Genomic DNA, 25,481 nt, shown 5'->3' on the forward strand with positions numbered 1-25,481 from the left:
TCAGACTCTCTTTCACACACACCTGGACTTGGGACATGGTGACAGAGATGTTCTTGGGGTGAACACTGAGCTCCACACACTGACGCTGGTCTGAGGCAAACCGCTGGGGTTCATCTGCTCTCTCACATCTGTCCTTACGGGAACACCTAGAGAAGAGAAGGACAGAATCAACACACACACACACACATATATATATATATATATATATATATATATACATACACACACACATATATATATTTATACACACAAACACACACCCCAAATGTATTTGGTGCATGAACATAGTGATAACAATGATCAGCAGGTAGCCTAGTGGTTAAGGTAGGGTAGCCTAGCGGTTAAGGTAGCCTAGTGTTTAAGGTAGCCTAGCGGTTACGGTAGCCTAGCGGTAGCCTAGCAGTTAAGGTAACCTAGAGGTTAAGGTAGCCTAGTGGTTAAGGTAGCCTAGCGGTTAAGGTAGACTAGCGGTAGCCTAGCGGTTAAGGTAGCTTAGCGGTTATGGTAACCTAGCGGTTATGGTAGCCTAGCGGTTATGGTAACCTAGTGGTTAAGGTAGTGTCATGACGTTGCCCTCTTTGGGTACAGCGAGCACCATCCCCCTCTCTCTGTCTCCTACAACCAGGCTGCTGTGGTCAGAGAGGTCGTAAATTCCTGGAGGAGATTATCTCCTCATGGCCACAGTATAGAGAGAGAGTGAGTTTTCATATAGAGAGAACAAAGGAATTTATTCCACCTCACAGAACTTGAGGTCCTAACAACATTTATGTTCTGGAGAAGGTATAAAAGATCGGTGAAGTATCCATCTACGAACTGGTCCGTTTGGTACAATTTTGTGAAACTCATGGGAGACAATACGGCCACATTACCATAACGCTGTTTATATAATAGCCTCAGATATGAGGCTTACATCTAATTGTTGTATAAGATGAATGAGTGAGGATGATACTGTTTGTGAAATTGTGTAATGTGATTTTGGACTGTTTAATGAAGGAAACTCCAATTCCCTTTGGAGTTTAACTAAATCAGAGGACCGCCCATGAGCACAGTTATGGTGTGACGTCCTGGGACAGGCCCTTTTCTGCTCTTCCGAATAAAACCCCCACCCGGGTTTTCTATCACCAGACCAGCTTACCTCGATAACGAGGGGGCCAAGGTTTGAGACCAGACTGCTGAACTTTTAACCATCCCACGTGGTTAAACTCTTAGACTATCGATACCGACAGAATAAGAACAAGTCTTTGATATTATTTACAAGTCTGCAGCTAGGAATTCGTTATCATTGAACGCGAAGACCGACAACCGCCGAAACATCTATTCTATAACGTCACTCTGAACTATCCATTCTAACCACGACAGAGAGAGAGAGCGGACAAACTCTCCAACAGAAACAAACTTTTCAACAGAGATCCCGACGACACACTGAGTGTAAATATATATATTGATTGCAATTGTTCCCGAATGAGTGAGCGTTCATGTGCAAAGAATTAGCATTTCAATTGTTATAATTATCAACTCTGTAGTGACGTCTCAGCTGACCCCCACTCCCCTTTTGTCTAACAAGCCGCCATGCCGGTTTAGCCCACTAGGGCACATCCGCTATCATTTCTTTGTAACCATCTACTTTGTTTGTTTGTGTTATGCATTTCTGTGAATTACTTAGTTAGTAAATAAATTATTTTAAGACAATTGATGCATGGATGACTCAGTGAAGACTGGGTTCGTGCAGATAACCAACAATTTACGACGTTTGGAATGAGACTAACGTGAGGTAAATAATAATTAATTAATTTGAAGACTAATTGAGCAGATATTGAAATATCTGAAAGTTATAATCTGAATATTTTCCTTGGTGCCCCGACTTCCTAGTTAATTACAGTTACATGATTAATCAGTTTAATCGCATAATAATAATTACAGAGAATTTTTGATAAAGATTAATCTTCAGTTTAATGATGCCAAAGACACCCCAGTAGCCTAGCGGTTAAGGTAACCTAGTGGTTAAGGTAACCTAGTGGTTAAGCGTGTTGGGCCAGTAACCAAAAGGTCGCTGGTTCGAAAACCCGAACCAACTAGGTGAAAAATATGTTGACGTGCCCTTGAGCAAGGGACTTAAACCCTCATTGCTCCTGTAAGTCGCTCTGAATAAGAGTGTATGCTAAATTACTCAAATGTAAATGTGAAAATGATATACCATATGCCTAAAAAACACAGGCACACAAACGTTTCTCAATAAGGTCAGAAACATCCTCCATATGATCAGCCATCTTCTGGAGCCATCTCCAGAAAAAAAGCACACCAATGTTCCAATTTGCACTACCAGCTATCATACCACCTCTTCATAACAAAACAAAGTCTCTGAACTGACACTGTGTGCCTCAGCCTCAGCGTTGCACAATAAAAGGACAGGAAAATGCAAAGTGCCTTATCTTAGCCTTGGTATACCAACCTTCCTACTCAGCAGAATACTGTCTCTCAACCTCTCACGCACACAAACGTGTACGCACACACATGTACGCACATGTACTCTAATAAGCTACTGCAGAACAAAATACCACAGGGCGAAAACGTCTTAAATACCTGTCATTCTGAGTGGTGGGGGGGTAAAAATAGATTGAGGGACGCTATCCAACGGGAAATGAGCAGAATAAACTTAGCGCTCCGTTTTGGTGAGGAGGAAGGTCAAAAGCTCTGTGACTGGAGGTCAGTAACATCTCCAGTCTATCTTGATTGCGTTTCCGTCGCCTTGCCTGCCTCGTCCGCGTCCTCAATTAAAATGAGAATCCCCCCCTCATGCAAACACACACGTGAAAACACACACACCTGCCGGTCAGATGAAGTGGCATGTTGCACAGGTGGAAGTTTTAATTAACAGAGCGAAAAGCAAGAACTGGCTTTTTGCCAATGCTGGAGATACACAGACCCTCTCACCTCCCCATACACACACCCCCTCTCACCTCCCCACACACACACCCCCTCTCACCTCCCCACACACACACCCCCTCTCACACCCCCTCTCACATCCCCATGCACACCCCCTCTCACACTCTGCCTCTCACCTCCCCACGCACACCCCCGCTCACCTCCCCATACACACCCCGTCTCACTGCCCCATACACACCTCGTCTCACTGCCCCATACACACCCCGTCTCACTGCCTCATACACACACACCCTCGAGTCATGTTAGCCAGCAGGAGAGAGAACCATACTGTGTCACCAAGTGTATCTTATATAGCATCGTGTCTGGTAAGAAGTCACACTGCGCACACACACACGTCTGGTGAGAAGTCACACATTGACTATGCCTACTGTACAGTGCCTAACACACTGACTAGCAAGCTAACACACTCTCTGCTGTAGCGCAACACACAGAGGTAAAATAACACCTACATATGTGGGGTGTCAACAAGGACACCTGGCATGCTCTGCACTGCCATCTGCTACTAGTAAGTTTATTCATGAATCTTAAGATCTTCTAAAAGATACAAGGCAGTATCAACATTGATTTTCATGTGATGGCAAATAGCTAAGGCTTTCAATTCAGAGGATAGCTTCAGAGTCCAAATGCTCACCAGTAGCCTCCTTTCCTCATCATTGTTGCTCACAAAACCTCTCATCCGTGAGAGCGTGACATGTTAAAGTAAATGGGACCTACCTAAAGATGTGTTTTGCACTTTATCCAATTCACATCAGAGCAGATAAAAGAAAGGAGACAGGGGCTCTGTTAGACTATCAGGACGCAGTACATCATGTACCCAGAGTAGCTGTATATGAATGACAGTATAGCATGTACCCAGAGTAGCTGTATATGAATGACAGTATAGCATGTACCCAGAGTAGCTGTATATGAATGACAGTATAGCATGTACCCAGAGTAGCTGTATATGAATGACAGTATAGCATGTACCCAGAGTAGCTGTATATGAATGACAGTATAGCATGTACCCAGAGTAGCTGTATATGAATGACAGTATAGCATGTACCCAGAGTAGCTGTATATGAATGACAGTATAGCATGTACCCAGAGTAGCTGTATATGAATGACAGTATAGCATGTACCCAGAGTAGCTGTATATGAATGACAGTATAGCATGTACCCAGAGTAGCTGTATATGAATGACAGTATAGCATGTACCCAGAGTAGCTGTATATGAATGACAGTATAGCATGTACCCAGAGTAGCTGTATATGAATGACAGTATAGCATGTACCCAGAGTAGCTGTACATGAATGACAGTATAACATGTACCCAGAGTAGCTGTATATGAATGACAGTATAACATGTACCCAGAGTAGCTGTATATGAATGACAGTATAACATGTACCCAGAGTAGCTGTATATGATGGAGGAAAATGGCGCCGGAGAGAATGGCTGACGTTTTACATGCTCCTAACCAACTGTGCTAATTTGTTAGTTTTTTTGTGTTGTTTGTCACTTATTTTGTACATAATGTTACTGCTACTGTCTCTTATGACCGAAATTAACTTCTGGACATCAGAACAGCAATTACTCACATCAAACTGGAAGAAGCTTTTTACTTAACGAGTCCGATGTGAAGAATATACTGCTTTCCGGGTACAGGCCCAAAACCCCGTCATTTGCGTGAAGCAAAGACGGAGAAAAAGTGCGGAGGTGCCGTCTGCCGTCTGAGAATTCATAGGCGAGCGAGTAAACTCCCACTGCCATCCGTTCTATTGGCCAACGTGCAATCGTTGGAAAACAAAATTGATGACCTAAGATCAAGATTATCCTGCCAATGGGACATTAAAAACTGTATTATCTTATGTTTCACCGAGTCGTGGCTGAACGATGACACGGATAATATAGAGCTGGCGGGGTTTTCCATGCACCGGCAGAACAGAGAAGCTACGTCTGGTAAGAAGAAAGTAGGAATGTGTCTGTTTGTCAATAATAGCTGGTACGTAATGTCTAATATTAAAGAATTCTCAAGGTATTGCTCGCCTGAGGTAGAGTACCTTATGATAAGTTGTAGACCACACTATCTACCAAGAGAGTTCTCATCTATATTATTCGTAGCAGTCTATTTACCACCACAAACCGATGCTGGCACTAAGACCGCACTCAACCAACTCTATAAGTCCATAAGCAAACAAGAAATGCTCATCCAGAAGCGGCGCTCCTAGTAGCCTGGGATTTTAATGCAGGCAAACATAAATCCGTTTTACCTCATTACTACCAGCATGTCACGTGCATCCAGAGGAGAAAAAAAACTTTAGACCACCTTTACTCCACACACAGACATACAGTGGGGCAAAAAAGTATTTAGTCAGCCACCAATTGTGCAAGTTATCCCACTTAAAAAGATGAGAGAGGCCTGTAATTTTCATCATAGGTACACTTCAACTATGACAGACAAAATGAGAAAAACAATTCCAGAAAATCACATTGTAGGATTTTTAATGAATTTATTTGCAAATTATGGTGGAAAATAAGTATTTGGTCACCTACAAACAAGCAAGATTTCTAGCTCTCACAGACCTGTAACTTCTTCTTTAAGAGGCTCCTCTGTCCTCCACTCGTTACCTGTATTAATGGCACCTGTTTGAACTTGTTATCAGTATAAAAGACACCCGTCCACAACCTCAAACAGTCACACTCCACTATGGCCAAGACCAAAGAGCTGTCAAAGGACACCAGAAACAAAATTGTAGACCTGCACCAGGCTGGGAAGACTGAATCTGCAATAGGTAAGCAGCTTGGTTTGAAGAAATCAACTGTGGGAGCAATTATTAGGAAATGGAAGACATACAAGACCACTGATAATCTCCCTCGATCTGGGGCTCCACGCAAGATCTCACCCTGTGGGGTCAAAATGATCACAAGAACGGTGAGCAAAAATCCCAGAACCACACGGGGGGACCTAGTGAATGACCTGCAGAGAGCTGGGACCAAAGTAACAAAGCCTACCATCAGTAACACACTACGCCGCCAGGGACTCAAATCCTGCAGTGCCAGACGTGTCCCCCTGCTTAAGCCAGTACATGTCCAGGCCCGTCTGAAGTTTGCTAGAGAGCATTTGGATGATCCAGAAGAAGATTGGGAGAATGTCATATGGTCAGATGAAACCAAAATAGAACTTTTTGGTATAAACTCAACTCGTCGTGTTTGGAGGACAAAGAATGCTGAGTTGCATCCAAAGAACACCATACCTACTTGAAGCATGGGGGTGGAAACATCATGCTTTGGGGATGTTTTTCTGCAAAGGGACCAGGACGACTGATCCGTGTAAAGGAAAGAATGAATGGGGCCATGTATCGTGAGATTTTGAGTGAAAACCTCCTTCCATCAGCAAGGGCATTGAAGATGAAATGTGGCTGGGTCTTTCAGCATGACAATGATCCCAAACACACCGCCCGGGCAACGAAGGAGTGGCTTCGTAAGAAGCATTTCAAGGTCCTGGATTGGCCTAGCCAGTCTCCAGATCTCAACCCCATAGAAAATCTTTGGAGGGAGTTGAAAGTCCGTGTTGCCCAGCAACAGCCCCAAAACATCACTACAGAGGAGATCTGCATGGAGAAATGGGCCAAAATACCAGCAACAGTGTGTGAAAACCTTGTGAAGACTTACAGAAAACGTTTGACCTCTGTCATTGCCAACAAAGGGTATATAACAAAGTATTGAGATAAACTTTTGTTATTGACCAATTACTTATTTTCTATGTACCTATGATGAAAATTACAGGCCTCTCTCATCTTTTTAAGTGGGAGAACTTGCACAATTGGTGGCTGACTAAATACTTTTTTGCCCCACTGTATATGCATATTATTAGTAGTATTGTATAGAAAACACTGCAGTTTCTAAAACTGTTTGAATTATGTCTGTGAGTATAACAGAACTCATATGGCAGGAAAAACCTGAGAAAAAATCCAGAGGAAGTGGAAATTCTGAGGCCGGTCGATGTTAAACTCATCGTCTATTCAATTCCCTGTAATATATGGATCTGTTTGCACTTCCTATGCATTCCACTAGATGTCAACAGTCGGGAGAACGTTGAATGAAGTGTATACTGTGTTGTGGGGCCGGATGAGAGGGGAATGAGTCAGTGGTCTGGCAGATTGCCAGTTCCTGGTCACGCGCTTTCCTCATGATATCGCCTTGCGTTCCATTTCTTCTACAGACATGAAGGAATGCTCCGGTTGGAACGTTATTGGATATATATGATAACAACATCCTGAAGATTGATTATCTACTTATTTTGACCAGTTTATTCGACTTGTAACATAACTTTTTGAAGTTTTCATCCAACGTTTGCCTGCATCTTCCACGAGCATTTGGACACGTGTACTACACATGCAAGCAAAAGTAGCTACTTGGACATAAGTAATGGACATTATCGAACAAATCAACGATTTATTGTGGAACTAGGATTCCTGGGAGTGCATTCTGATAAATATCATCAAAGGTAAGGTATATTTATCATGTAATTTCTGGTTTCTGTTGACTCCAACATGGCGGCTAATTTGGCTATTGTTCTGAGCGCCGTCTCAGATTATTGCATGGTTTGCTTTTTCCGTAAAGTTTTTTTGAAATCTGACACAGCGGTTGCATTAAGGAGAGGTATCTCTATAATTCCATGTGTATAACTTGTATTATCATCTACATTTATGATGAGTATTTCTGTTGAAACCATGTGGCTATGCAAAATCACTTGATGTTTTTGGAACTAGTGAATGTAACGCGCCAATGTAAACTCAGATTTTTTTATATAAATATGAACTTTATCAAACAAAACATGCATGTATTGTGTAACATGAAGTCCTATGAGTGTCATCTGATGAAGATCATCAAAGGTTAGTGATTCATTTTAGCTATATTTCTGCTTTTTGTGACTGCTATCTTTCGCTGGAAAAATGGCTGTGCTTATTGTGGTTTGGTGTGACCTAACATAATCGTTTGTAGTGCTTTCGCTGAAAAGCATATTTGAAATCGGACACTTTGGTGGGATTAACAACAAGATTACCTCTAAAATGGTATAAGAAACATGTATGTCTGAGGAATTTTAATTATGAGATTTCTGTTGTTTTGAATTTGGCGCCCTGCACTTTCACTGGCTGTTGTCATATCATCCCGTCACCGGGATTGCAGCCATAAGAAGTTTAAGGGCTTGTAAGTAAGCATTTCACTGTAAGGTCTACACTTGTATTCGGCGCAAGTAACAAATAAAGTTTGTTTTGATTATGAATGACAGTATAGCATGAACAAAGAGTAGCTATATATGAGTGAGAGTGTGTAGACCGAGTGTACAATATGTGTACTTACATGTTGTGGAGGACACACCAGCCACAGTGGGGGTCTTTGGAGCCCAGGCACTGGCCACAGGTGGTGTACTGCTCACAGCTCTCTACTGGTACTCTGCTCACCTACAGAGAGAGAAGTGGGGGGGGGGGGGGGGGGGAGGATGGATGGAAAGGAGAGAGAGAACGATGTTAGCCTTTCAAATCATATTAAAGCAATGCAGTGCACACGACACAGATATGTATGCACAAATATGGACTGAAAAATAAATTACATTTAACTACATTTCAAAGTGCCAGAGGCTGGAAGTATGTGCTTGTCTGTGTTCTTTCTTTCTACTGTAGCGTGTTGATGAAGCAGCGTGTGTCCTAGAGTGTCGTTCATGTCTAGCGGTGTGTGTGACAGCCACCAACGGTGCGTACACCAGTTTAGGGAGCAGGCACGCAATGCACGCTGGGCCGGCTGACAGGTGGCAACTGCTTTTGATTGACAGGTGACCTCCAAAACCCAACCGGTGGTGGAGAAGACGGATGGACTCACAGTGTGACGTTGTGTGTGTAACTTCTTCAATGCGATTAGAGAGGTAAAATCGTAGTGATGAGCTACAGATGTTTCCATGTTCCACAGGATGTGTGTAAGTTAACCCTCTACACCAGAATAGGGTGCTTTTGCTTGTGTGTGTTTGTGTTGGGAGTAAAATAGCACTCTTATTGACCACAACACACAGTTCAGTGAGGCCTTCTCTCCACCGTTCTTCCCATGTGTGTATATATCTGTCTGTCTGTGTGTGTGTGTTTGTCTGTGTGTTAATGATAAGGTGGGTAAGTATTATATTTCTACTGCAGGCTACCTTTAAATCACGTGTTGGGAAAGAGATCCCTCTAAAACGGTAAGTAAGACCACTAAACTACTTCCCCTGGGAGCCGTCATTATAGCTAGCAGAGTGAGAGAAACACACACAGGCATGGAGACCCACCTAGTCTCTCTCTCTCCCCCGCCCTCTCTCACCATGGGTAATCCACACACGACAAGGGAGACAAGCTGGAGGTGAGCGATGTGGAGGCTTACTTTACAAGAAGAGAGGAGGAGGGGTGGAGGAAAGGGAGGAACCTAGGAACGAGGAGAGGGAAAATATTGTAGTGGGACTTCATAAGGCTGATGGGTAAAGAGATGGGCCGGGTCAAGTTTGTGTGTTAGGAGACTGTCCTGGGGTGTGTGTGAACAGCATATATATATACAGTGGGGAGAACAAGTATTGGATACAAATCCGATTTTGCAGGTTTTCCTACTTCCTACTGTAATTTTTATCATAGGTACACTTCAACTGTGAGAGACGGAAAAAATCCAGAAAATCACATTGTATGATTTTTCAGTAATTAATTTGCATTTTATTGCATGACATAAGTATTTGATCACCTACCAACCAGTAAAAATTCCGGCTCTCACAGACCTGTTAGTTTTTCTTTAAGAAGCCCTCCTGTTCTCCACTCATTACCTGTATTAACTGCACCTGTTTGAACTCGTTACCTGTATAAAAGACACCTGTCCATACACTCAATCAAACAGACTCCAACCACTCCACAATGGCCAAGACCAGAGAGCTGTGTAAGGACATCAGGGATAAAATGGTAGACCTGCACAAGGCTGGGATGGGCTACAGGACAATAGGCAAGCAGCTTGGTGAGAAGGCAACAACTGTTGGCGCAATTATTAGAAAATGGAAGAAGTTAAAGATGACGGTCAATCACCCTCGGTCTGGGGCTCCATGCAAGATCTCACTACAGACCTCGACATGCTTTGTAAGTAGGAAAACCTGCAAAATCGGCAGCGTATCAATACTTGTTCTCCCCACTGTAATATAGATATATGGTTGAAGTCGGAAGTTTACATACACCTTTGCCAAATACATTTAAACTCCGTTTTTCACAAATCCTGACATTTAATCCTTGTAAAAATCCCTGTTTTAGGTCAGTTTGGATCACCACTTTATTTTAAGAACGTGAAATGTCAGAATAATAGTAGAGAGAATTATTTCTTTCAGCTTTTATTTCTTTCATCACATACCCAGTGGGTCAGAAGTTTACATACACTCAATTAGTATTTGGTAGCATTTCCTTTAAATTGTTTAATTTGGGTCAAACGTTTCGGGTAGCCTTCCACAAGCTTCCCACAATAAGTTGGCCCATTCCTCATGACAGAGCTGGTGTAACTGAGTCAGGTTTGTAAGCCTTCTTACTTTCACACACTTTTTTAGTTCCAGACCACAGGATTGAGGCCAGGGCTTTGTGATGGCCACTCCAATACCTTGACTTTGTTGTCCTTAAGCTATTTTGCCACAACTTTGGAAGTATGCTTGGGGTCATTGTGCATTTGGAAGACCCATTTGCGACCAAGCTTTAACTTCCTGACTGATGTCTTGAGATGTTGCTTTAATATATCGACATAATTTCCCCCCCTCATGATGCCATCTATTTTGTTAAGTGTACCAGTCCCTCCTGCAGCAAAGCACCCCCACAGCATGATGCTGCCACCCCGTGCTTCACGGTTGGGATGGTGTTCTTCGGCTTGCAAGCCTCCCCCTTTATTCCTCCAAACATAACGATGGTCATTATGGCCAAAAGGTTCTATTTTTGTTTCATCAGACCAGAGGACATTTCTCCATTTGCAGTTGCAGACCATAGTCTGTCTTTTTTATGGTGGTTTCGGAGCAGTGGCTTCTTCCTTGCTGAGCGGCCTTTCAGGTTATGTCGATATAGGACTCATTTTACTGTGGATATAGATGCTTTTGTACCTGTTTCCTCCAGCATCTTCACAACGTCCTTTGCTGTTGTTATGGGATTGATTTGAACTTTTCGCAAGTACGTTCATCTCTAGGAAACAGAATGCATCTCCTTCCTGAGCGGTATGACGGCTGTGTGGTCCCATGGTGTTTATACTTGCGTACTGTTGTTTGTAAAGGTGAACGTGGTACCTTCAGGCGTTTGGAAATTGCTCCCAAGGATGACCAAGAGTTGTGGAGGTCTACAACTTTTTTTCTGAGGTCTTGCCTGATTTCTTTTGATTTTCCCATGATGTCAAGCAAAGAAGTACTCAGTTTGAAGGTAGGCCTTGAAATACATCCACACCTCCAATTGACCCAAATGATGTCAATTAGCCTATCAGAAGCTTCTAAAGCCATGACATCATTTTCTGGAATTTTCCAAGCTGTTTAAAGGCAAACAATTGTTGTAATCAATTGTCTGTAAACAATTGTTGGAAAAATTACTTGTGTCATGCACAAAGTAGATGTCCTAACCGACTTGCCAAAACTATAGTTTGTTAACAAGAAATTTGTGGAGTGGTTGAAAAACAAGTTAATGAATCCAACCTAAGTGTATGTAAACTTCCGACTTCAACTGTATATATACACACACACACACACATATATATACATATACTACCTTTCATAAGTTTGGGGTCACTTAGAAATGTCCTTGGTTTTGAAAGAAAAGCAATTTTTTGGTCCATTAAAATAACATCAAATTGATCAGAAATACAGTGTAGACATTGTTCATTTTGTAAATTACTATTGTAGCTGGAAATGGCATATTTTTTATGGAATATCTACATAGGCGTACAGAGGCCTGGCACGTTGTGTTAGCTAATCCAAGTTTATCATTTTAAAAGGTTAATTGATCATTAGAAAACCCTTTTGCAATTATGAGAGCACAGCTGAAAGCTGTTGTACTGATAAAAGAAGCAATAAAATGTGCCTTCTTTAAACTAGTTGATTATCTGGAGCATTTGTGGGTTCGATTACAGGCTCAAAAAAGCTAGAAACAAAGCACTTTCTTCTGAAACGTGTCAGTCTATTCTTGTTCTGAGAAATGAAGGCTATTCCATGGGAGAAATTGCCAAGAAACAGAAGATCTCGTACAACGCTGTGTACTACTCCCTTTACAGAATAGCACAAACTGGCAATAACCAGAGTAGATAGAAGGGGGAAGCCCCGGTGCACAACTGAGCAAGAGGACAAGTACACCAGTCTCAACGTCACAAGTGAAGAGGCGACTCTGGGATGCTGGCCGATCCTCCACTAAATTTCACAGTGGGTGCGAGACACTGACTTGTAGGCCTCTAGGTCTCGCAACCACTGTGAAATTTGGTGGAGGATCGGTGATGATCTGGGGGTGCTTCAACAAGGCTGGAATCGGGCAGATTCGTCTTTGTCATTTTTTCCAGAGCTGTATGTGTGTGTGTGACAAATCCTACCATTTCCTCTACATCATGTCACATTGCCAAGCACTGGGAGGGAGCAGTGCTGTCAGAAAACCCACGTCAACACACAAGCAGATACATATGCACACACACATACAAAAACAAACTCTCTCGCTCTCTCTCTCTCCTCCCCCCTCCCACCCACCATCACATCACACCCTGAAGGGTTAGGGTTATAATCTAGCCTGAAGGGCTAGGGTTATATTCTAGCCTGAAGGGTTAGGGTTATATTCTAGTCTGAAGGGTTAGGGTTATATTCTAGCATGAAGGGTTAGGGTTATATTCTAGCATGAAGGGTTAGGGTTATATTCTAGCCTGAATGGTTAGGGTTATATTCTAGCATGAAGGGTTAGGGTTATAATCTAGCCTGAAGGGTTAGGGTTATAATCTAGCCTGAAGGGTTAGGGTTATATTCTAGCCTGAATGGTTAGGGTTATATTCTAGCATGAAGGGTTAGGGTTATATTCTAGCCTGAAGGGTTAGGGTTATATTCTAGCCTGAAGGGTTAGGGTTATATTCTAGCATGAAGGGTTAGGGCCATGGTTATATTCTAGCATGAAGGGTTAGGGCCATGGTTATATTCTAGCATGAAGGGTTAGGGCCATGGTTATATTCTAGCATGAAGGGTTAGGGCCATGGTTATATTCTAGCATGAAGGGTTAGGGCCATGGTTATATTCTAGCATGAAGGGTTAGGGCCATGGTTATATTCTAACCTGAAGGGTTAGGGTTATATTCTAGCCTGAAGGGTTAGGGTTATATTCTAGCCTGAAGGGTTAGGGTTATATTCTAGCCTGAAGGGTTAGGGCCATGGTTATATTCTAGCCTGAAGGGTTAGTGCTAGGGTAATATTCTAACCTGAAGGGTTAGGGCTAGGGTTATATTTTAGCATGAAGGGTTAGGGCTAGGTTTATATTTTAGTGTCAAGGGTTAGGGCTAGGGTTATATTTTAGCATGAAGGGTTAGGGCTAGGGTTATATTTAAGCATGAAGGGTTAGGGCTAGGGTTATATTTTAGCATGAAGGGTTAGGGCTAGGGTTATATTTTAGCATGAAGGGTTAGGGCGAGGGTTATATTTTAGCATGAAGGGTTAGGGCTAGGGTTATAATCTAGCCTGATGGATGGTTATTCTAGAAGCTCTTTTCATTAGCATCCAGTGAGGATTTGGCCGGCTGCCCGGATGGGATGCAGAGAGAAAGTAAGAGGTGCTGAAGAATGACACAAAGAGGAAGAGCTGCTCAGAGCGGATAGGCTGCTATATGATAGAAGACGTGTCAATGTCACTCTCTGTTTTAACACTAAATCCGCTAAAGCAGTCATTTCACTGCTCATTAATTATAATTTTTTATTACTCTGACATTTTTTGAGTCAAGCCCCCATCCGTCCTTGACTTTAACTAAATAAGTCCAGATAACACACTGTCGGTGTTAGAATCTTAATATCACAAACAGAACTGGAGTTATAACTAGTTTAATGAGGGCATGTCATTTTTGTAAAGGTTTTCCCCAGTTGCCCCTCCTCCTCCTGACAGTAAGGCCTGCGCCGCTCCATTTCCTGACAGTAGGGCCTGCTCTGAACATGCTCCTGACGGTAAGGCCTGCTCCTCCTGACGGTGAGGCCTGCTCCGCTCCTCCTCCTGACGGTGAGGCCTGCTCCGCTCCTCCTCCTGACGGTGAGGCCTGCTCCGCTCCTCCTCCTGACGGTGAGGCCTGCTCCGCTCCTCCTCCTGACGGTGAGGCCTGCTCCGCTCCTCCTCCTGACGGTGAGGCCTGCTCCGCTCCTCCTCCTGACGGTGGGGCCTGCTCCGCTCCTCCTCCTGACGGTGGGGCCTGCTCCGCTCCTCCTCCTGACGGTGGGGCCTGCTCCGCTCCTCCTCCTGACGGTGGGGCCTGCTCCGCTCCTCCTCCTGACGGTGGGGCCTGCTCCGCTCCTCCTCCTGACGGTGGGGCCTGCTCCGCTCCTCCTCCTGACGGTGGGGCCTGCTCCGCTCCTCCTCCTGACGGTGGGGCCTGCTCCGCTCCTCCTCCTGACGGTGGGGCCTGCTCCGCTCCTCCTCCTGACGGTGGGGCCTGCTCCGCTCCTCCTCCTGACGGTGGGGCCTGCTCCGCTCCTCCTCCTGACGGTGGGGCCTGCTCCGCTCCTCCTCCTGACGGTGGGGCCTGCTCCGCTCCTCCTCCTGACGGTGGGGCCTGCTCCGCTCCTCCTCCTGACGGTGGGGCCTGCTCCGCTCCTCCTCCTGACGGTGGGGCCTGCTCCGCTCCTCCTCCTGACGGTGGGGCCTGCTCCGCTCCTCCTCCTGACGGTGGGGCCTGCTCCGCTCCTCCTCCTGACGGTGGGGCCTGCTCCGCTCCTCCTCCTGACGGTGGGGCCTGCTCCGCTCCTCCTCCTGACGGTGGGGCCTGCTCCGCTCCTCCTCCTGACGGTGGGGCCTGCTCCGCTCCTCCTCCTGACGGTAGGGCCTGCTCCGCTCCTCCTCCTGACGGTAGGGCCTGCTCCGCTCCTCCTCCTGACGGTAAGGCCTGCTCTGAACCTTCTCCTGACGGTAAGGCCTGCTCCGCTCCTCCTCCTGACGGTAAGGCCTGCTCCGCTCCTCCTCCTGCGCCCCTTGTGTACATTGACGGTAACACCATAAACCCTGGTATGAATGGCAATCTGAATACCGCCCAACCCTAGCTTACACAACAAATTAAAACAAACTAGCCGTGGTCCAGTGCGGGGCTGGAACAAAAGCCTGCACCCCCAGTAGATCCAGGACCAGAGACCCCTGGTTATCTTAAAGGTGAGGGTCAGCACTCTCTTACTCAGACATATATATTACATTACACTGAATTCACAATGTGACCATGATAAATCTCACCATTCTGGACTATCACACCAATGTCTGGGTGATAAAGATCATGAAACTATGTGCTGATTTCTATTTCTACTAGCCTGGGATATAAAGACCAAGAGTTGCATTTAGTGGAGCCTGCATTGTGATAGACACGCTGTGGCATAAAAATATATATTTCAATGGACAAATAAAAAGCTGTTTACCGACACTAATAAAGTGTGTTGTGTGGAATGGCTGAATAATTGCAACATTTACCTGGAGCTCACTCTGCAAATAGCACTGCTGGGTGATTTGAAAAGTCATAGTTAATCAATCAATTGGCGCCGGGGAGGATGGCTGCCGTTGTATTGGCTCTGAACCAAACGTGCTATTTTGTTTGTTTTTTTTCGCAACTTATACTGTACATAATGTTGCTGCTACCGTCTCTTATGACCAAAACGAGCTTCTGGACATCAGAACAGCAATTACTCATCTTCAATTGGATGAAGAATTTTTCTTTAATGAGTTGGAAGAGAGGGATTTACTCCAGACACCCGAACAGGCCCTCATCCCCGTCATTCGCAGGAGAAAGAGACAGATTTCGCGGAAGGAGATGGGGGTGCCTTGTGAGGATAAGGTGACGAGTGGCTAATCTGTCTTTGCCATCTGTGCTATTGGCCAAAATACAATCGCTGGAAAATAAATTTGACAAACTAAAAGCACATATATCCTACAAAAGGGACACTAAAAACGAATATCTTATGTTTCACTGAGTCTTAGCTAAATGACAAAACGAATAACATACAGCTGTCGGATTATACACTGCATCGGCAGGATAGAACAGCAGCCTTTGGCCTAATTTCTAGCAGCATGTTAAATGTGCAACCAGAGGGGAAAAAAAACCTCTAGACCACCTTTACTCCACACACAGAGATGCGTACAAAGCTCTCCCTCAACCTCCATTGGCAAATCTGACCATAATTATTCCTGCTTACAAGCAAAAATTCAAGTAGGAAGCACAAGTGACTAAATCAATAAAAAATTGGTTACATGAAGCAGATGCTAAGCTACAGGACTGTTTTGCTAGCACAGACTGGAATATGTTCCGGGATTCTTCCGATGGCATTGAGGAGTACACCAATCAGTCACTGGCTTCATCAATAAATGCATCGACGACGTCGCCCCCACAGTGACTGTACGTACATACCCCAACCAGAAGCCATGGAATACAGGCAACATCCGCACTGAGCTAAAGGTTAGAGCAGCCGCTTTCAAGGAGCGGGACTCTAACCCGGAAGCTTAAAAGAAATCCCGCTATGCCCTCCGATGAACCATCAAACAGGCAAAGCGTCAGCACAGGACTAAAATCGAATCGTACTACACCGGCTCTGATGCTCGTCGGATGTGGAAGGGCTTGCAAACTATTACAGACTACAAAGGGAAGCACAGCCAAGTGATGCCTAGTGACAAGAGCCTACCAGACGAGTTAGTTTACCTCTATACTCGCTTCGAGGCAAGTAACACTGAAACATGCATGAGAGCATCAGCTGTTCCGGACGACTGTGTGATCACGCTCTCCGCATCCGATGTGAGTAAGACCTTTTAAACAGGTCAACATTCACAAGGCTGCAGGGCCAGACTGGTTGCCAGGACATATACTTCGAGCGTGCGCTGACCATCTGGCAAGTGTCTTCACTGACATTTTCAACCTCTCCCTGTCGGAGTCTGTAATACCAACATGTTTCAAGCAGACCACCATAGTCCTTGTGACCAAGAACACTAAGGTAACCTGAACTAATGACTACCGACCCGTAGCACTCACGTCTGTAGCCATGAAGTGTTTTGAAAGGCTGGTCATGGCTCACATCAACACCATTGTCCCAGAAACCCTAGACCCACTCCAATTTGCATACCGCCCCAACAGATCCACAGATGATGCAATCTCTATTGCACTCCACACTGCCCTTTCCCACCTGGACAAAAGGAACACCTATGTGAGAATGCTATTCATTGACTACAGCTCAGCATTCAAAACCATAGTGCCCTCAAAGCTCCTCACTAAGCTAAGGACCCTGGGACTAAACACCTCCCTCTGCAACTGGATCTTGGACTTCCTGATGGGCCGCTCCCAGGTGGTAAGGGTAGGTAACACATTTGGACATTTGGACATTTTTTGGGAATAATAGTGAAGACATCAACACTATGAAATAACAAATATTGGAAACATGTAGTAATCAAAAAAACGTTAAACAAATTAAAATATATTTTATATTTGAGATTCTTCAAAGTAGCCACACTTTGCCCTGATGACTGCTTTGCACACTCTTGGCATTCTCTCAATCAGCTTCATGAGGAATGCTTTTCCAACAGTCTTGAAGGAGTTCCCACATATGCTGAGTACTTGTTGGCTATTTTTCCTTCACTCTGCGGTCCAACTCATCCCAAACCATCTCAAGTCGGTTGAGGTCGAGTGATTGTGGTGGTCAGGTCATCTGATGCAGCACTCCATCACTCTCCTTCTTGGTCAAATAGTCCTTTCACAGCCCGGAGGTGTGTTTTGGGTCATTGTCCTGTTGAAAAACATATAGTCCCGCTAAGCGCAAACCAGATGATGGGATATCGCTGCAGAATGCTGTGGTAGCCATGCTGGTTAAGTGTGCCTTGAATTTTTTATAAATCGCTGACAGTGTCACAAGCAAAACACCATCAAACCTCCTCCATGCTTCACAGTGGGAACCACACATGCGGAAATAATCCGTTTACCTATTCTGCGTCTCACAAACACACGGCAGTTGGAACAAAAAATCTCAAATTTGGACTAATCAGACCAAAGGACAGATTTCCACCAGTCTAATGTCCATTGCTCGTGTTTCTTGGTCCAAGCAAGTCTGTTCATCTTATTGGTGTCCTTTAGTAGTGGCTTCTTTGCAGCAATTCGACCATTAAGGCCTGATTCACGCAGTCTCCTCTGAACAGTTATCTGTTACTTGAACTCTGTGAAGCATTTATTTGGGCTGCAGTCTGAGGTGCAGTTAACTCCACTGAACTTGTCCTCTGCAGCAGAGATAACTCTGGTTCTTCCCTTCCTGTGGCGGTACTCATGAGAGCCAGTTTCATCATAACGCTTGATGGTTTTTGCGACTGCACTTGAAGAAACTTTCAAAGCTCTTGAAATTTCCCGGATTGACTGACTTTCATGTTTCAAAGTAATGATGAACTGTCAATTCTCTTTGCTTATTTGAGCGTTTCTTTCCATAACATGGACTTGGTCTTTTACCAAATAGGGCTATCTTCTGTATACCACCCCTACCTTGCCATCACAACACAACTGTTTGGCTCAAAGGCATTAATTCTTAGGGCTAGGCCCCTTTTTTCTCCACTTCCTGCCTGAATGACATGCCCAAAGTAAACTGCCTGTAGCTTAGGCCCTGAAGCCAGGATATGCATACAATTGGTACCATTGGACAGAGAACACTTTGAAGTTTGTAGAAATGTTAAAAAATAATGTAGGAGAATATAAAACAATAGATATGGTAGGAGAAAATCCAAAGAAAAACCAACCATAATTTTTTTGTTGAGACCATCCTCTTAGAAATGCAAGAGAAAGGTCATATTGAAAAGCTCCCTGGATGCAATTTATATGGCTTCCACAGGGTGTCAGCAGTCTATATTCAAGGTTTCAGGCTTGTAAATTCAAAAACGAATAAGAAATATCAGTTTTAGTAGGACACAGTCTTGGAAATTTGTGATTGAGCGCGCCATGAAGACATTACACACCTGCTAAAAGCGGTTTCCAATTGAACATACTACTTTACGAAAAAAATATTAAAGTTTGATTACATTTTCAGGTATCTGAGGAATAAATAGAAACATATTTAGACTTGTTGAAACAAAGTTTAGGGGTAGATTTACGGATTCTTTTCTCTGGAAGTTGAACGAGTGGATTACTCAAATCGATGGCACCAACTAAACATACTTTTTGGGATATAAAGAAGGGTTTTATCTAACAAAACAACATGTCATAGCTGGGACCCTTTGGATGACAAATCAGAGGAAGATTTTCAAAAAGTAAGTGAATATTTAATCGTTATATGTGAATGTATGAAACCTGTGTCAGTGGAAAAATATTTTGATGTGGGGCGCTGTTCTCAAACAATCGCATGGCATTTTTTCGCTGTAATAGCTACTGTAAATCGGACACTGCAGTTAGATTAACAAGAATTTAAGCTTTCAGCCGATATAAGACACTTTTATATTTACCTAGATGTTTAAAATCCATAATATTTATGATTATTTATTCGAATTGCACCCCCTCCAGTTTCACCGGAAGTTTTCCTGCTAGCGGGACACCGATCCTTGAGAAGTTAAGAAGAAAAGATATTCCACAAATTAACTTTTAAGAAGGCTCACCTGTTAACTGAAATGCATTCCAGGTGACTACCTCATGAAGCGGGTTGAGAGAATGCCAAGAGTGTGCAAAGCTGTCAAAGGCAAAGGGTGGCTACTTTGAAGAATCTCAAATATAAAATATATTTTGATTTGTTTAACAGTTTTTTTGGTTACTACATGATTTCCTATGTGTTGATGTCTTCACTATTATTCTACAATGTAGAAAAGAGTAAATATAAAAGAAAAAACCTTGAATGAGTAGGTGTTCTAAAAGTTTTGACTGGTAGTGGTGTGTGTGTGTGTGTGTGTGTGTATGTATATATATATATATATATATCACAAAAAAAATATATGGGGATTGGAAATTATGCAAACAATTACATCGACGGATGCTACACTACACACTTCTTATGGCTGGGGGCAGTATTGAGTAGCTTGGATGAATAAGGTGCCCAGAGTAAACTGCCTGCTGCTCAGTCCCAGAAGCTAAGATATGCATATTATTAGTATATTTGGATAGAAAACACTCTGAAGTTTCTAAAACTGTTTGAATGATGTCTGTGAGTATAACATAACTCATATGACAGGCAAAAACCTGAGAAGAAAATCCAACAAGGAAGTTGGAAATCTGAGGTTTGTAGTTTTTCAACTCATCGCCTATCGAATATACAGTGGGATATTGGTCATATTGCACTTCCAAAGGCTTCCACTAGATGTCAACAGTCTTTAGAAGCTTGTTTGATGCTTCTACTGTGAAGGAGGGGGGAATGAGGGCTCTTTGAGTCAGGGGTCTGGCAGAGTGCCATGAGCTGACCACGCACGTTCACGTGAGTGTTAGCTTGCATTCCATTGCATTTCTGAAGACAAAGGAATTCCCCCGGTTGAAACATTATTGAAGATTTATGATAACATCCTAAAGATTGATTCTATACATCGTTTGACATGTTTCTACGGACTGTAACGGAACTTTTGGACTTTCTCTGCTCGCGCCTCATGAATTTGGATTACTGGGCTAAATGCGCGAACAAAGAGGTATTTGGACATAAAGGATGTACTTTATCGAACAAATCAAACATTTATTGTGGAACTGGGATTCCTGGGAGTGCATTTTGATGAAGATCATCAAAGGTAAGTGAATATTTATAAAGCTATTTCTGACTTCTGTTGACTCCAACATGGTTTTGTTGTCTGAGCGCTGTACTCATATTATTGCATGGTTTGCTTTTTCCGCAAAGTTTAAAAAAAAATCTGACACAGCGGTTGCATTAAGGAAAAGTATATCTCTAATTCTGTGCATAACACTTGTATCTTATATTAAAGTTTATGATGACTATTTCTGTAAATTGATGTGGCTCTCTGCAAAATCACCGGATGTTTTGGAAGCAAAACATTACTGAATGTAATGCGCCAATGTAAACTGAGATTTTTGGATATAAATATGCACTTTATCGAACAATATCGAACAATATTGTGTAACATGAAGTCCTATGAGTGTCATCTGATGATCATCAAAGGTTAGTGATTCATTTTATCTCTATTTCTGCTTTTTGTGACTCCTCTCTTTGGCTGGAAAAATGGCTGTGTTTTTCTGTGACTAGGTAATGACCTAACATAATTGTTTGGTGTGCTTTCGTCGTAAAGCTTTTTTGAAATTGGACACTGGTGGGATTAACAACAAGTTTATCTTTAAAATGGTGTGAAATACTTGTATGTTTGAGGAATTTCAATTATGAGATTCCTGTTTGAATTTGGCACCCTGCACTTTCACTGGCTGTTGTCAAATCGATCCCGTTAACGGGATCTAAGCCGATCTCAGACATAAGAGGTTAAAGCTGATCTCTGTATGTGTGTGTGTGTACGTCTGAATGTACAGACTGTAAAAAATACCCTGCTATAAAGTTTATGCCCTTCCTGTTCAATCAGTTTTTACAGTATCCGTATAAGCCATTTCCTTCAGTTAAAACATTGCGCTAACAGGATTTGTTATGGCCGTCCCGATGGCCTAAGGCCCCTGTAAAGCCTTCAAGACATGCTTTCATTGTCGGTAAGATCAGAGGGCGAAAAAGTGGCAGTTGGGGCCTTTTTTAAATAAAGGCCTCCATGGGCCATATTGGACACTCCAGAGTAAACAGTGGGATGGGGACATACCATTAACTTCACCCCCAGATTGAGGCTCGTCCCCTGGGGTGGATTATCTAGGTGCTTGGGGTAGTTCGATCCTGGATCTCGGATAGGGACAGGGTGCGCAGGGTTTTGCTTTAGCCCAGCATTAACATACGCATTTCCAATAAATCAAGGGCTTGATGATGATGAAGAGTAGATGAGTTGAATCAGGTGTGTTAGTGCAGGATTAGAACTAAAACTAGGGGCAAGAGATTAGGGGTGGAGGTAGGATAGAGAAGGGGGCAGCACTGAATCAGCTCAGCTTGCCTGTCAGAACTGCTCCATCAAATAACCAGCTAATCACAGCAGGTTATGATTAGATTTAAAAGACGCTTCCGTTCTTACCTGTCATCAACCGCCAACGGTCTCTCTCTGCTACGCCAGTCCATGTAGCATTAGTGTAACACCCTCATTTCAAAAAACGTCTATCATCCTCCATCAGCCGCAAAGTTTAATCTGTGCTCACATCGAACCGTGCCATGTGGCTACAGACATCGATACAGCCCCGGCAACAGTAATCAAAACGGAGAGGGAGGAATGATAGTCACGAGCGTTAATGTTAGCGTAGCCTAGTTCTTTAACTTTAGCATAGTGAATTAGCATAGCAATAGCGCACAGACTTCCATTGGGGGTCTATGGGGAGTCAGCGCTGGGGTGGTTTGTGTTGCTAAGGTAGTCCACTTGCTGCAGGGTTATCAAAACCAGGCTAGTGTAGTGTCTCTATTGATTGGATTGTAAGGGCTTAGAGGGATCGATGGCCGGTGGTCTGTTAGATATGTTTAGATATGTTGACTGATTGGAGATGAGCAGGGAGGCTAACAGTGCTGGGAGTGGGGGGGTGTCATGCCCATTGAATCGGTGTCCTGTGTCTGCTGAAATTGAATACATTTGTAGGAAAAAAATTTGGTTTAGAGAAATGGCTTAATTTACACATATTCAAAGATACTTGGGCCACCAGTAAAACCTTAGGTGCTGAAGAGAGGAGGCAATGGACAGACCTCTCAATGGACAGACCTCTCAATGGACAGACCTCTCAATGGATTGAAAGGTCTATCAAACCTCTTACAAAGACATCATCGCCCCTATTTAACACATTGCCGCTCCTCATTTGACTAACACATCGCCGCCCCGATTTAACAAACACGACCTCAATTAAACACATGACCTCAATTAAACACATGACATCAATTAAACACATGACATCAATTAAACACATGACATCAATTAAACACATGACCACTATTTTCTTTCCTTCCATCCCTCCTCCCCAACGCTATCACATCAATAGTTCCTGCGTCTTGAAAAACACCAAACTAAAAAGTGAGAAAGAAAGAGGCTAGTCATAACTTTCATTAGGGCGGCGATAGCATCGGGCCCAAGCACAGTTTCTGAGCACCATTTTCTTCCACTATCTGTAAAGAATTATTGTCGATATAGAGCGAGAGAGAGAAACAGAAAGAAAGAGACAGGGAGCATGATCTTCCGAGATTAAGACACACCGAAACCTATTCCTGGCCGGCAAAAAAATCCCATCTGACTATCTCCTGCAGCAGCGGCCACTGTCAAAGGGGATTGCCATCGTTCACACGCTCTTTCCTTCCCGAGAGCGAGGGAAGGAGGGGGAGATGGGGGGGAAAAAGGAAAGGAAAAAGGTCTCCTCCATTCCTGGATGGATGACATGAGGATTATATCCCATTAAGTCCTTCAGAGGTAGAGAGAGGGGTGAGAGAATAAATAGTTTTAAAGCTGTATTTGTTCTGTTTATATATATCTTTTTCTTTTTCAGAGATGCAGACACACACACACACACACTCCCCTTGATCCTCTCCAGCATAGTGAGATCCAGTCAGAGAGACACACTGTGTGCTAGTGTTAAGGCTAGGCTGCAGCAGTGTGTGATGATGATAGAAGGCCATGTGCCTCCCTGAATCTCTCCACTGTCAAGCAAACAGCAGAGGAGTGACATCTCAGACCAGGGTGTGGAATGCACAGTACCAGTCAAAAGTTTGGACACACCTACTCATTCAAGAGTTTTTTTGTATTTTTTTACACATTTTTACATTGTAGAATAATAGTTAAGACATCAACACCATGAAGTAACACACATGGAATCATGTATTACCCCAAAAAAGTGTTAAACAAATGAAAATGTATTTTATATTTGAGATTCTTCAAAGTAGCCTCCCTTTGCCTTAATGACAGCTTTGCACACTCTTGGCGTTCTCTCAATCAGCATCATGAGTAATGTTTTTCCAACAGTCTTGATGGAGTTCCCACATATGCTGAGCACTTGTTGGCTGCTTTTCCTTCACTCTGCGGTCCAACTCATCCCAAACAATCTAAATAAATCACTGACAGTGTCACCAGCAAAGCACCCCCACACCTCCTCCTCCATGCTTCATGGTGGGAACCACACATACGGAGATCATTTGTTCGCCTACTCTGTGTCTCACAAACACACGGCGGTTGGAACCAATACTCTCAAATTTGGACTAATCAGACCAAAGGACAGATTTCCACCGGTCTAATGTCCATTGCTCGTGTTTCTTGGCCCAAGCAAGTCTCCTCTTCTTATTGGTGTCCTTTAGTAGTGTTTCATTTGCAGCAATTCGACCATGAAGACCTAATTCACACAGTCTCCTCTGAACAGTTGATGTTGAGATGCGTCTTACTTGAACTCTGTGAAGCTTTTCTTTGGGCTGCAATGTCTGAGGCTGGTAACTCTAATGAACGTATCCTCTGTAGCAGAGGTACCTCTGGGTCTTCTTTTGATGGTTTTTGCAACTGCACTTGAAGAAACTTTCAAAGTTCTTGAAATTTTACAGATTGACTGACCTTCATGTCTTAAAGTAATGATGGACTGCCATTTCTCTTTGCTTATTTCAGCTGTTCTTGCCATAATATGGACTTGGTCTTTTACCAAATAGGGCTATCTTCTGTATACCATCCCCTCCTTTTCACAACACTACTGATTGGCTCAAACATATTAAGGAAACACATTCCACAAATTAACTTTTAACAAGGCACACGTGTTAATTGAAATGCATTCCAGGTGACTACCTCATGAAGCTGTTTGAGAGAATGCCAAGAGCGTGCAAAGCTGTAATCAAGACAAAGGGTGGCTACTTTGAAGAAACACAAATATAAAATATATTTTGATTGGTTTAACACTTTTTTGGTTACAACATGATTCCATATGTGTTATTTCATAGTTTTGATGACTTCACTATTACTCTACAATGTAGAAATAGTAAAAATAAAGAAAATCCCTTGAATGAGTAGGTGTCCAAACTTTTGACTGGTACAGTACACTGATCTAGGGTCAGTTTGGAGTGTTGTTGCTTAATGGTGACGGTTAGGATTTGGGTAGTGGAAGCTGAACCTAGATATGTGCTTTGGAGGAGTAATGTATGAACGTGGCTGTTACTGCAATGGTCAGGGTTATATTCAGTACTGAAGTGATAGTGCCCGAGAAGCCATTGTTTGGAGAATATATCCGTCTCGAGGGCCGACAAACCTTGCCAATATATACTTCAAACACCACATCGAGAATATTATCACTTTTATATAATGAGTTACATATATTCAAATAATGATTGACA

General features: G+C 43.3%; 1 protein-coding gene across 1 annotated transcript in view; it reads right to left on the bottom strand.

The window, feature by feature from the left end:
• LOC120065392 (plexin-A1-like) overlaps window positions 1-25,481 on the bottom strand; it is a 384,951-nt gene that overhangs the window by 209,018 nt on the left and 150,452 nt on the right. Inside the window, exons 4-5 of the mRNA XM_039016370.1 lie at window positions 8,284-8,384; window positions 23-146 (exon numbers count right to left, since the gene is read on the bottom strand). Coding sequence (XP_038872298.1) covers window positions 23-146; window positions 8,284-8,384 — 225 coding nt within the window. The remainder of the gene's footprint in view (window positions 1-22; window positions 147-8,283; window positions 8,385-25,481) is intronic.

Source organism: Salvelinus namaycush, chromosome 20 (genome assembly GCF_016432855.1).
Source record: "Salvelinus namaycush isolate Seneca chromosome 20, SaNama_1.0, whole genome shotgun sequence".
NCBI lineage: Eukaryota > Metazoa > Chordata > Actinopteri > Salmoniformes > Salmonidae > Salvelinus > Salvelinus namaycush.